The sequence below is a fragment of the Hevea brasiliensis genome, chromosome 15 (genome assembly GCF_030052815.1).
Source record: "Hevea brasiliensis isolate MT/VB/25A 57/8 chromosome 15, ASM3005281v1, whole genome shotgun sequence".
Lineage (NCBI taxonomy): Eukaryota > Viridiplantae > Streptophyta > Magnoliopsida > Malpighiales > Euphorbiaceae > Hevea > Hevea brasiliensis.
This window is the reverse complement of record NC_079507.1, coordinates 72,110,689-72,124,211: the sequence shown is the minus strand read 5'-3', so window position 1 is coordinate 72,124,211 and position 13,523 is coordinate 72,110,689. Positions and strand designations below refer to the sequence as shown.

The window sequence follows — 13,523 nt, the reverse complement described above, 5'->3', positions numbered from 1 at the left end:
ATAAATTATTTGTAAGAAAAAATATTTAATTAAATTTTTATATAATAATATTTAATTTTTCATATAGTAATATTTGATTTTATTTATTTAAAAATGAATTAAAAAAAATGAAAATAAATTAAATTCTTTGAAATCTTTCGTGCTTAGACCGGAGTATATATAATTTCTCTAGCTTTACACAATAACCTGTGTGTTTTGGCGCCATGAAATGACTCACCCTCTCTTAAACGTTCTTAATAAGTGCCAATCTCTCAAAACCTTAAAATCTATCCATGCCCATCTCGTCATCTCAGGCTCCCTCACCTCCTCCGACCTCGCTCTGAACAAACTTCTACGTCTCTATGCGCGATTTGGTTCCATCTCTTACGCTCACAAACTGTTTGATGAAATCCCGGAACCAAATACATTTCTGTGGACAGCATTGATTCATGGGTTCACTGAAGGTCACCAGTATGAAAATGCATTTTCACTCTTTATCAATATGCATAGAGACTCCGTTGCGCCTTTGAATTTCACTATTGCGTCGGTGTTTAAGGCTTTGGCTAGGCTGGGGAGAGTCAAAGATGCGGAGGTGGTATATGGGTTTGCATTGAAATGTGGGTTTGGGTTTGATTTGATAGTTCAAAATTCGATAATTGATTTGTTCATGAGGTGTGGGGAAGTGGGTTTCGCAAGACGAATATTTGATGAGATGGAGGAAAGAGATATTGTTTCGTGGAATTCAATGATATTGGGTTATGGAAATAATGGATTAGTTGATATAGCACGGGAGCTTTTTAATAGAATGGAAAAGAGGAATGTGATCTCGTGGACTAGTATAATTCAGGGATATGTCAAGGCTGGGGAAATGGTGGAGGCAAGGGTTCTTTTTGAGAGGATGCCGGAAAAAGACTTGGCATCATGGAAGGTGATGCTTTCTGGGTATACGAGTGCTGGAAATCTTGTTGCTGCTCGACATCTTTTTGAAGTGATGCCAATTTATGATGTTGGAACGTGGAATATGATGGTTTCGGGGTTCTGTAAAGCAGGGGATTTAGAAGATGCAAAAGTGTTCTTTGAAAAGATGCAGGAAAGAAATGTTGCATCTTGGGTAATGATGATGGATGGGCATGTTAAAGTTGGAGATATGGAAGGTGCTAGATGTTTATTTGATCAGATGCCTGAAAAGAACTTGGTTGCTTGGTCTACCATGATTGGAGGTTATGCCAAAAATGGGCAGCCTCGTAGTGCTTTGGAGTTGTACATATCCTTCAAGAAACAAAGCATTAAGCCAGATGAAACTTTTATGTTGGGAATAATCTCAGCTTGTTCACAGTTAGGAGTTCTAGGTACAGCTGAATCAGTCATCCATGACTTAATTGGACCTCCTCTTTTTTCTAATCTGCAACTACTCACCAGTTTGATAGACATGTATGCAAAATGTGGAAGCATTGAGAGGGCTGTGAAAGTGTTTCAAATGGTTGACCATAAAGATTTGCTTTGTTACAGCACAATGATAACAGCCTTTGCAAATCACGGATTAAGTGAAGATGCCATTTCTTTGTTTGGTGAGATGCAAAAGGCAAACATAAAACCTGATGGAGTGACTTTTCTTGGGGTTTTGACTGCTTGTAACCATGGCGGCCTTATTTATGAGGGCAGGAGGTTTTTCAAACAAATGATTGATGAATATGGAATTCAACCGTCAGAGAAGCACTATGCTTGTTTTGTTGACATTCTTGGTCGTGCCGGGTGCCTTGAAGAAGCACATAGTATCATATGCAGCATGTCAATTGTACCTAGTGCAGCCATATGGGGTGCTTTGCTTGCAGCTTGTAGGGTTCATCACAATGTTCTTTTGGCTGAAGTTGCAGCAGCTGAACTGTTCAAGATTGAGCCACATAATTCTGGAAATTATGTTCTTTTATGTAATATATATTCTGATGCTGGACGATGGGACGATATTGCTAAAGTGAGGACAATGATTAGGGAGAACCAAGTTAAAAAGAATAGAGGTTCCAGCTGGATTGAGTTGGGATGTGTAGTCCATGAGTTTTTCATGGGAGATAATTCTCATTTTGATTCAGAAATCATTTACTTTATCTTGGACTTGCTCAGCAAAGATATGAAGCTTTTGGGATATAGTATGGACTCCAAAAAGGAGGCACCACTACTACAGCAGATTGCAAGATAGTTGACCAGACTGAAATGTAATAGAGGGAACAATTAAAATTTTTCTACCAGCATAGATGAAGATTCAAATAAGGGTCAACCTTGGAGAAGCTGTGAGTTTGCTTCATTGTAACATGAGGGTCATTGATTAAAACTACATGAACAACTTCCTTGTATTGTAAGGTGAATGTTTCCTGGTTTTACAACCCCGCAAGTGCACGGATCGTTAACAAATAATAAAGTGATGAGTAGAGTATTGTTCCCACGAGGACCGTGTTGAGTACTAAACTATAATTATTTTAATTATCTAGGCGATCGAATTGTAGAGAAATAATAATTATATATAAATTGAAAGAAATAAAATCTAAATAATTAACTAAAATAAAATACTAATGGATAAAAGCATTCTAGAACTAGGGGTTCACACTTCAATAAATTATAGAATCAATCTGATTCATTTAATAAATGAGAGATTATCACTTTGATGAAAATTAATCCTAAGTTATCTTAAGTCATCTCTCAAGGCACTAAAGGTGTATTTTAATTAATATAAATCATACTTTCATGGTGATTAAATTAATTTAAACCCTTTAAGATCTTTGATTAATTTTGGAACTCTACAAAGGTCATCAGCCTATCTCTAGGTCAGATTTCTTAAGTTCAAAATCCTGATTTTCTAATATTAATCTTTACCTTTCAGTCCTTCAATTAATATCTGTAATCAATACTAAGTGGGTACCAACACATAGCATGCTTTAAGATTACAAGAGATTGAATCAAAGAATAAAATACCCAATGTATTAAATAAAATCAAACCAGATCCATAATGAAATTGAGTGCTACACCCTAGCCCTAGAATAAAGAACCTACTCATCCATGGTGAGCTTTACAATCAAGTTTATAAAAAGATAAAGAGAAGACATGAGAAGAAAATAGAGTGAAAGAACCCAAAAAGAGAGTTGCAGCCTTGGACTTTTGGAACTTCAGCTGAAAATCCATTCTAGCAATCTTGCAGATCTTGTTTCTCCCTTGCTTCCCTTGAGGTTGATGTGCCTCCTTGAATGTAAATCGGCTCTTGAATGTTAATTCTCCTCTTTGGATGTAAATTCACTCTTTTTCCCTCAATTCCCGATTTATTCTATTTATATATAGTGTAAAAGCCCTAATTTCAGATTCCTAGAAGCATTAGGAGTCCATCCGGGTCGAGTTGGAGCGAAGAAAAGTTATATCAGAATTGCTGTCAGGGAACTTTACATGGGTCGTGTAGTGATACACGCCCTGTGTAAATTTCTGCCACTTCATTTTTCACATTTTCTTCACTCCAGAGGTTACACAGGGTCCAGAAAATTATACGGGGCAAGTTACACGGCCCGTGTACTTTCGTTTCTCCATTGGCTATCTGGCTTTCTTCTGGTAGAAGGTTACATGGGTTTGGGGCTTGGTTTACACAACCTGTGTACTTTGTATCAGCAGCAATACTCAGTCTCTTGACCTCTCCAAGCTTTCTTTTGCACTCCTATATTGTGGGGCTTCACCCAAACACCTGAAACGATGCAGAAAATATGAAATTATGCAGAAAATATGAAATTAAGGGTTTTGTAACAACCCAAAAATTTAAAAATAATAATAAAAAATAAATAAATATAATTTTAGACCTAATTGTAAAACCCTAAAAAGTTGGGGGACTAATAGGGTAATTAGAAGTTAAAAAAATAAAAAAAGAAGACAAAAACCCAAAAATGCTGCAGACCCCCCCCCCCCCCCACAGCTCCCTTCTCTTTCTCCCTGACTCTCCCTCCTCCCTCCCATTTTCTTCTTGCCGGTAAGGGACCGGCTGCCGGTGACTACCCTAGCGGCTTCAGCGTGACCGGACGACCACCTGGGATGGGAAACGATGATGGAAGACGGCTGCGGCTACGAGAACCAAAGAGAGAGAGAGAGCGACGGCGAGGACCATCCAAAGTCGTTTCTGACCATCTCCGACGACCGAAAGATGAGGGACACTAGCAGCGAGCTTCTGGCAGCACTAGGTTTCTTGTCCGACCAAGACTTGCCGGTTTTAATGGGGTTTTCCAGCAAGAAACGAAGAGAGAGAAAGAGGAGAGAGAAAGTGACGTTAGTGGCTTTTCGGCCACTTTTCCGGCGATCCGACCTTCGGATCGAAAATCTGAGGCCACCGATGGACTCAGGAGGACGAGATCTTCGAGATAGGACTGGTCCCGCTCCGATCGAACACCGTTTGAAAAAGGCAATAATCGGACGGTCTAGATTGCTTGGTGAGATTTTCGAACTTTTTCGATTTTTAAAATTTAAAAATAATTTTATGATAATTATTAAGAAAATTTGGACTTAATTTAGGTGCGATTGGATCGAGGATAGCTTACTGGCGTCGGGACCGCATTTTCAGCCAGATCCGGCTGCCCGACGGCCTGTCTTAGAACGTGGTCAATATTACAGTCAATCTTAGCATTTTCAGACATTCTGGACGCGTTCTAGGTGTCAGAATTGGCATAGGTAAACCCGAACTCTAAGTTGCTTATTTTTTGCTAATATCAATTTAGAATAAAATTCATAAAATATTAGTGGATGATCAAAAAATTATAATTCCTTTTGCAATAGCCTTATAATATGATTAAGGACCGCGGGGCAAAATTTTAGAATTTTTAGAGCTCATTTGTGTAGTTTTTGCAAAATGACTAGTTATAGGGACTAAAACGTAATTTTTCAAGTTTATGCCTATTGTCTGATTTGGAGGACCCAAGAGGGGCCATGTGATGTTGATAAGATGTGATTGTGGAAATTTAGAATTTAGAAGTGTTATTTGAATCTTTTTGCAGGTTGGGTAAGTCCTAAGTATAGAGGAAATTTTATCGGATTTTCAGCATGAATTAGGCTGTCTGTTATCTCTTTAGAGTTTTATTTTGACTTAGTACTAATAAATTTATAATTTAATTATTAGGTGATCGAGATCAGCTATTTTTCTGCATCCAGCAGCCACAATAGTCATTGGTGTACTGTGAGTAAAATATTAATTTTAATTGTAATTTCGATATTATTATATGTTCAAGCATGCCCATGCATCACTTATAAATATGTATTTATGTAGTTAAATACTAGGCATATTTTTATGTTACATTCATAATTGTTAAAGTGCCATGGATGTTATTGTGGTAATTTGGAGCAGTGTGCGTGCGTTGGCGTGCGTGTGGTATAGTGTTGGCTATGGACAGGACGGGTAGACACGATTTGAGATCTTTGCTCGGACCCGGTCCTTCAGGATAGACACGGCTTGAGTTCTTCGCTGGGACCCCGATTTGGTTTATTAAGTGTAAGTCCGAGCTTGAGTTCTTCGCTGGCACAATTTGGATTAAGAGGGCTGTATAGGGGATCAGCTCCCATATATGTATTGTTTGACAATATCGGGTGTGTGAGTGCTTCAAATTACCTTTTTGCTGTTATGATGTGAAAATATTGTCGATGTTGCATTTCACTCTACATGGTGCATTAGCTTTAGATAGTTATAGAGATTATGGTTAAAATTGATATTTTACTCTCTGAATTGAACGCTCACTCCTGTTCATCATATTTTTCCAGGCTACAGGAGAAGACCTTTTTCAGAATAACATGTCCCTTTCCTCTCAGGTTATGAAAAGATTACTTAATTGTATTTTTATTCTCCAAATTTATAATTTAGGACTCCGCATGTGCTAGTAGTAGCATTAAACTTGTCAGGGACTGCATGAATTTAAGTTTTCGTATTAATAAATGAAATTTTTTTTTTATGAGTTTTAGATAGTTGTAAATGAGGTAACAGGGTTGAGCTGGCTCCCCTAATTTTAGTTTTTGATAATTACTGGGTTAAGTTGGCCCAAAATACAATTATAACAATTTAATTTAAATTATTTTATATGCTTATTGGGCCTAAATTGTGGGCCTAGTAATGGGTTTGAGAACAGTAAGGCTTATTACAGGCCTCGGGGGCTTTATGCTGGCCCAGGTCTTAGTGCCGGTCCGGCCTATAAGTTGGGTCGTGACAGGTTTGACAATAGAAATTACAAAAACTAATGAATCAACTACTATGCATGAAAATACTTGCCTAAATGCTATGAGATAGTTAGGGGTGTGCAAACGGTCGGTTCGGTTCCGAACCGAACCGAACCGAACCGATAAAATCGAAAATCGAAAATTAAAATTTTTAAAAACCGAACCGAACTGATTAATAATAGAAAATCGATCCGAATCGAACCGATAAATATTGGTTCGGTTCGATTTTAAACCGATTAAACCGAAATTTATAAAATTTCATATTTTTAACATTAAATCTAAATAATAAAAACATAAAAACAAAAAAAATTAGAAATCAAAACTCAAAAATCTTAAAGTTCAGTTCGGTTTTCTTTGATTTCTGTTTGGTTCTATTCGGTTCGATTCAATTTGATTCGATTTTTTTTGATTTCCTATATATATTAATAATTTCGGTTCTGTTCGGTTTTTTTAATTTTTTTATGAAAATAACCGAACCAAATCGATTAACCAAAATTATCAAAATTATAAATCGAACCGAACCGATTAAATTTTAAAACCGAACTGATTGAACCGAATTAATCGGTTCGGTTCGATTTTTCGGTTTAAACCGAAAACTACTCTCCCCTAGAGATAGTATACAAAAGTGTTTAAAAACATCTATACAATTCAAGTGTATCAGTGAACACTGAACACTGCATTCATCTAATCCAACATCTTTTATTGCCGAGATTCACATGCACAATTCGCATAAATGGTAGTTGGACAAGGAGGGGTTTAACTTTCATTTGATTTTCAGCTTCAAGAAGAAGCAGCTTATGAAATGGATGTCATATTATTCTTCAATCTACTTTTCGCTGGTTGAACCCATTCAAGTGTTGAGGTCTCAAGGAATCTTAGTTCAAAGCATCAGCACTGAGGTTTATGATGTATTCATTCAAAGCATTTTTTTTTTTCATTAAAACTTTCACATCTTTGATTTTATTTTTGTGCTTCAAATCTTTAGTAGTAAGGTACAGCTTCCAATATTTGGTGAGTGGTACAAGTGCCACTGCATGGATGTTAGGCACGCTCTGAAATTAGTTTCCAAAAGAAGTGTTGAGGTGATTTAATTTCTTTCTTAAAAGGCCTGTGTTGTTTTTCCTTTTGACTGAAGTTGGTCCTAAAAAAAAGACTAAAGTGACAAAACTGTTATGTGCAGTTGAACCATTTAAACTAATTGCTTTTAATATTTTATTAAGCAAAATTACTTTCCATGCCATAGAATTTACATAAGGTAATAAGATGAGGTAAGGTCAGTAGAAGTGGCAGGAAACATCCTCTTGGATCCCATTTTGGTCTAAAAATAGTTGGAGCTTATTAAATGTTCGTATTTTTATGTCTATATTGCCCCATGTGGTTATAGATCATCTGTTAAGGTTAAATCAACTGATTTAAAAAGGAAAAACACAAAAACTTAAGCTCATTTTACAATTGAGATGGAAATGTTGATAGGTTAATTGATGTTCCCAATATTGTTTATGGACATTTAAGCCAATTGTGGGTAGGTGATGTTATCCAAATGAGGGTAGGTGACGCCTATGCTTAGGTTTCCTAATATGAGGACTAGGCCCAAAGGAATCTTTGCTAATGCCTATCCATACATGTTAAACATGCTTAAACATTATTTTTTGATTGATTAAAATGGATTTGTTATGCTCACCATTATTGGTTCGAGGCTTAGTTGGAAATATTTTGAGATTTATTCAAAATTATTGTTGCATTCTCTAAAGGGAAGCAAATAATTAAAATTAAGGCATTAGTTTTGTTAGGGAAGTAGAAATAACATCATACCTGTAGCTATATTCACCTTTGTTTTGAGATCATGACCTAGTTACGCCAGAGTTTTTCAGGATTTGTGCTCAGAAGTCGATCTTTGCCAAAGGATTTTAAATGAAGTTGATGAATCCCTAAATTGGCCTATAGCTGTTGTAGCAAGTGAAGAAAACACCTGTATTACATTACTCATGAGCAATAAAGGTACCCGAGCGGCAAGCAGATTTTTTTTTTCTTCTTCTGGGTGACACAAGGTTTGAGCAACATGAGCCATAACACATGTCATGTGGGCTGTTTGCTACCTGCTTTCTGGTCTAGAACTCTTTGAGATGGCCTAATCTTTCTAGCCTAAAATTAACTAACTGCATTACATTTACATGTTCTCGCTGAGGACTGGCTTTCTAGTATGTGAAATACTGACCAGTACTTAGTACGAGTTGAATTTATATCATCTACTTTATCTTTGAGTCTTTCATAATACATAGGTGAATTGTTGTTCTCATTTTCTTCTGTGGATTCTAAACCACAAACGACAACCATATCAACTTAGAGATCACCAGAGTCAAGCCCTGGAATTATGTTAGATCTTGTTTTCTGGAAACCATTATGCTTTATTTAGAGGGAGATAAAAAAAAAATGATAATGTTGATGCTTAAGGATAATAATCTATCGTCTAAACCTGCAACAGGACTGCTACAACAGTTAGAAGCAGCAAGTTGCAGCAGTCTTGTTGCCTGGTAATCTTATATTTTATTGATTGTAATTCAATGAATAGGTACATTGTAAGTTGTGTGGAATACTGCATCCAGAGTTTTGTTTCAGGCCAATAGTGTAGAATCAATTTAAATATTATAGAAAGCAAAAATGCATTGCATATGTTGCAAGACAATTTTAAATCTTTAAATGATTTTAATCTTATAAACTGGAGAAAAAAAGAAAAAAAAAAAAGAGTAAACATGCATTTGCTTGATGGCATGTGGTTCCCAACTGATCATCCTTTTGCCAAAAGACTATCAGACAGAACAATGTTTACAAAACCCCAAAAATCTTCTCCTTGCTCGATAAGATTTCCTTAACCAAAGTATTAATTAATGGTAATTAACTCCATGTTTAGTCATGACAGATTTTTTAGGTAGCCAATAGCCATATCCTAAAAAGCAACTTCTTTAAGAAAGGACAAGAAAACTATAATAATTAAAGAAAATTTGTCTTCCAAAGCAGAGCAATTCCTTTGGACTGGCTTTCTACCTGTGTCTAAAAACACCAACATTTTTACTTGCGGTGAAACTTTACAATAAAGAATTTTCAGAAAGAAAGATTTTCACTTTGAATTTTATAGATGTCCATCTCGGAGAGGAATCTAATTTAGTGGTGAATGCCTCTTAATTTCAAGACCAGCCACTGTTGCTTATTAATTACTTGAGTTCTGACCACTGATCATGACCATGATCCATGACCATTCTCTCTCTCTCTCTCTCTCACACCATTAGAGTAGTTCATCATGATATCGTGTGTCATGTGCAGCTCTTTTTGTCTTCACTATTCCCAACATCACTTTTCTTGTCAATATGCTATGCCCTAGAAAACAACTGAAAGTGATAAAAGATGTGAGTCTTTCTTTTCTTAAAGAAGTTCAACTTCAACTACCTTTTTCTTTTCTTTTTTTGAGGATATTAAGCACACCCTTTTTCCTCTTGTTTCACACGCAGGTCCTGAAACCCTAGTCCCCAAAGGACTCTGGATCTGCTCTGAATACCATGGAGTGCTGCTTAAGTTATGACCATTTCTGTATCCAAGTTCTCTTTGGAAGTGAGAATTTCTTTGAATACTTTCTGGGTTAACTTTTGATTAATAAAAGACGGGATGCATAATGAGGTTTTAGCTATTCTAATTCTGTTCTTTGCTCAAATATTATGCACAATACTCCATAGGTGCAATCATATAATTCAGTCTCTGAATTCATAATTGCAGCAACTCAGTTGTCAGAGATTGACTTAGCAGTTTTTCGCTTTGGGTGCTTAGATCTAACTGTTTGAAATCTCTCTCTCTCTCTCTCTCTCTTCCCTCCATTGATGCTCTATTTTTTGTGGGGAAAAAAATAGGGAAAAGAAGAAAGGAGGTGGAGGATCTTATTCTTCCAAAGTTCTTTGATGAAGAAAGGGAAAAAAAATAAAAAAAAAAAGGGAAGAAGTTAGAATTTTTTTTTTTTTAAAATAAAATTGTACTGATTGAAAATTTCGTTCTCCTTCAAAAATGGAGAAGAAAATTTAGAAAAAAAAAAATCATTTGAAAAAAAGTATGCTAGCAAATTAAAAATACAAAATATACGTGTTTATATATATATATATATATATATATATATATATATGTGTGTCAAAATAAAAAAAAAATAATTTTTTTCTTAAAAATAACTTTTTTTAATCAATAAATTATTTTCTAATATCTTATTACTTTAAATATAAGAATTAGCTAAGGAATTTTATCTTCTATCTTAATTTCTTAAAATTTTTCTTTCCTTAATTTTTTCTATTTCACTTTTTTGTCAACTCTTTCCATTATTGCTATGTTTTCTTTCTGAAGAAAATCTATTTTATTAGTATATGAAAATATTCATTTGCACGAGCATATAATTGTCCTACATATGACAGTGAAAATGGGTTTTAAATCTCTTCATCATGATGTGTATGTGATTATATGATGAAATTACTAAATTAGCACCCTTTGAATTATATATATGTTGAGTGAATGAAAAGAAAGAAGCTTTCAATCAATTCTAGACAATGAATAATTGGGGAGACGATGATAATGGATCTTACTACTTATTTCTGGAACAACCAAATCGCACTGACAAGATGACATGTTTCTCATGCGTATAATGAACCTATGAACAGCTCAACTGGTATGGTAGCCACATATGAATGCTTCATTAGAAGTTTAAATATCTTCTATAGTCAAGAATTAAGAACACAAAACAAGAACCGCAAATTTTAACTCATGATAAAATATCGAAAGTGTCTAATCAGAAACAGAAACAAATAAAAATCTTGCAGTTAACAACGAAGTAATATAACTTTAGAGTATTCGTATACAGTGTTACAGAACCAAGACTCGGATGGACCTATCTTCAATTTCCCATTTTTTCAAAGAAAACTTTTCCATTTACACAAATCGCATTCAGTTTTGGTTTGATAAGAATACAAGGACCTACAAAATGACACCATAGATGTCCAAGCCACCAAATATCTTGCTTCCTCATCCTAGGAAAGAAACTGTTAACTTCACTGTGATATTTTTTTTTTTCTGTATCCTGTCCAGCTTCACAGGATCTATCAATAGAGCGACCCAGAGATTCAGATTGAATTTCTTCTTGGAGAACCCAAACTGTAAAGATTTTTTTTTCTCTTCGTAGGAGACAAAATCTTCGTCTTTTCTTCCTGCTCCTTTGGGTTGCGGCTGCGGCTTGTAGGGCTTTTCATGCTTCATAGCCCAAGCCTCTTGCTTCCGATCCTTTCATGACTCTCATCCTCTTGCAAGATGACATGAACATACTGCAGTAACAGTAAATAACCTTGTTTAGTTCCCAGAAACACAGATCAAAATTATCTTAAGAGAAAGATAAGAAAAAAAGAAACTTACTCCCATGGAACATCTCCAACCAGCATCCAGTCACCATCTTTGTCTTCATAAGTAGGTGCATATTCTGATCCTTTGTAGCCTTCTCTCTCTGAATACTCACCTGGAGAAGTGTAAATATTTATTTATTAGTTAGTTAGATTTGCAGTTCAGATATTAGTTTGCTAATAATGTGGTTAATTAGCTAAATCTGTAATTAGTTTCTTAGTTACAGAGCATTCCTATTGGTCAGTTAGTTTGAATGAGTTGGAGAAAGTTTGTTAGCTAGCTTAGGTTGTATATAAGCTCTTCTTCTATATAAGAGAGTTTGCAAATTTTTTGCTCACAATTTGTTCATGAAGTTACCAAAAAAAAAAAATCAGTAATTATTGATCACCAGAAATATATAGAATATTACATGAAAAAAATAAGTATATAAACTCCACATGTATGCAAGTCATACATATATATATATATATATGATAAAAATTTACCTATGGTCAACTTGAACATGTTCTCTAAGGCCTTGAGGAGCTCTGGATACCCTTTGTAAACCTTGAGGTCAATCTTTCTAAGGTATGGTGCTCCGTCCATGCTTACTTTCACGTACATGCCAGCAGACTCAGCCTCAGTCTGCTTAGGCTGTTGCAAGCTATTTTTCCTGTAGGATCGTATTGGCGGCCACCCCACCATCTGTGCTCTGCAAGTCACATGAGCAAATCAAATCAATATTAACTTTTCATACATAACATCTACGAGGATCTAATATAAAGACTTCAGACACAAAAAATTACTATTACTTACTTAGGCGCATGGGGTGTGTCAGGGTCAGCATGTGGAGCATCATATTTGGCTTTTGTTCCACCATCCTGATCTCTGGTCTCCGGCAACGGCCTCTTGTTATTTCTAGTACAAGAAACTGGTTGTTCCTCATTTCTTTCCGTTCCTGGCAACCCAAGTCTGAGCTCAGTAGCCTTGAGGTTGAGATCATTCTCATATACAACACCACCTTCCATTTTTGAAACAATCTTTGATCAAAACCAGCCAAATGAAATATTGTTGGTCGCTGTGATGAATTTCGTTTGTTGCAGAGAGAGATTTGAGTTTGCTGTGTGAATGGGAATAAAAGAATTCGAGTATTTTATAGAGTATATGAAAAAGTGGATAAAAGAAGGGACGATTGGCGATGAAAATGGGATTGGAATTCTAAGAATGCATGAATTGTGGACAAAGGCAAGCTAAGCTGTCGGTAGCAACTAGGAATAGCAGCAGGTTTGGGGCAATTTGTATATGCATTTAGGGGACAAGAGTGGGACAAGCACAGCCACCCATATGGAAGACTTTTTAGAGGGAGTTTTAAGTGGAGACGGTCGAGATGAGTTTTGGGAGGGTGTGGGAGGGAAATCAGGATCGTCGATTGCTTAGAAGAGGGAAAAAGATAAGGAAACATCCCCATGTGGGTGATGGGGTCCACTTGGGTGTTGGGTATCGGCATAGCATGGCCATGTGGGGTCTAGCATTTGGCTGTGAGCCTTGAAAATTTTTTGTTAATGGGTACATCGCATGTGGGATAACATGTATGTACATGGTCAGCCCCCTGACTTTGTTATTTTTCTCATTCTTGACCAAGTAAATATATTAACCTATTGTTTTCTCTAGTTATTATATCAGGAGGAAATTAATAAGAAAATTGAAGACAATTATTTTTTTTTTAATTTTCCGCTGCTTAATAATGAGTCATTTAATCGGATTTAATCTACTTATCAATGCCTAATAATCATTACTTGATGTGTCCATTATTCCATAATTAATTTACCATGATAGTTAGGAAGGATTAGCCTCTTTTTAATTTAAGAAAATTTTAAAAATTTGAAGTCATTATTAAGGATTAAAAATAAAAATTTAGTGCTTAATTAGTAAAT

The 13,523-nt window shown here is 35.6% G+C and overlaps 2 protein-coding genes across 2 annotated transcripts; one reads left to right on the top strand and one right to left on the bottom strand.

The window, feature by feature from the left end:
• Positions 1 to 134: 134 nt before the first annotated feature.
• Positions 135 to 2,416, top strand: LOC110635409 (pentatricopeptide repeat-containing protein At2g45350, chloroplastic). The gene has a single exon (XM_021784724.2). It carries the CDS (start codon positions 209 to 211, stop codon positions 2,171 to 2,173), a length of 1,965 nt encoding a protein of 654 aa, XP_021640416.2. The 5' UTR covers positions 135 to 208; the 3' UTR covers positions 2,174 to 2,416.
• Positions 2,417 to 11,039: 8,623 nt separating this feature from the next.
• On the bottom strand, positions 11,040 to 12,853 carry LOC110635413 (auxin-induced protein 22B). Its single transcript, XM_021784726.2, has 4 exons — positions 12,406 to 12,853; positions 12,096 to 12,301; positions 11,626 to 11,725; positions 11,040 to 11,537 (listed from the first exon to the last, which is right to left on the bottom strand). The coding sequence occupies exons 1-4, from the start codon at positions 12,615 to 12,617 to the stop codon at positions 11,462 to 11,464; spliced, it is 594 nt and encodes a 197-aa protein (XP_021640418.2). The 5' UTR covers positions 12,618 to 12,853; the 3' UTR covers positions 11,040 to 11,461.
• Positions 12,854 to 13,523: the final 670 nt, after the last annotated feature.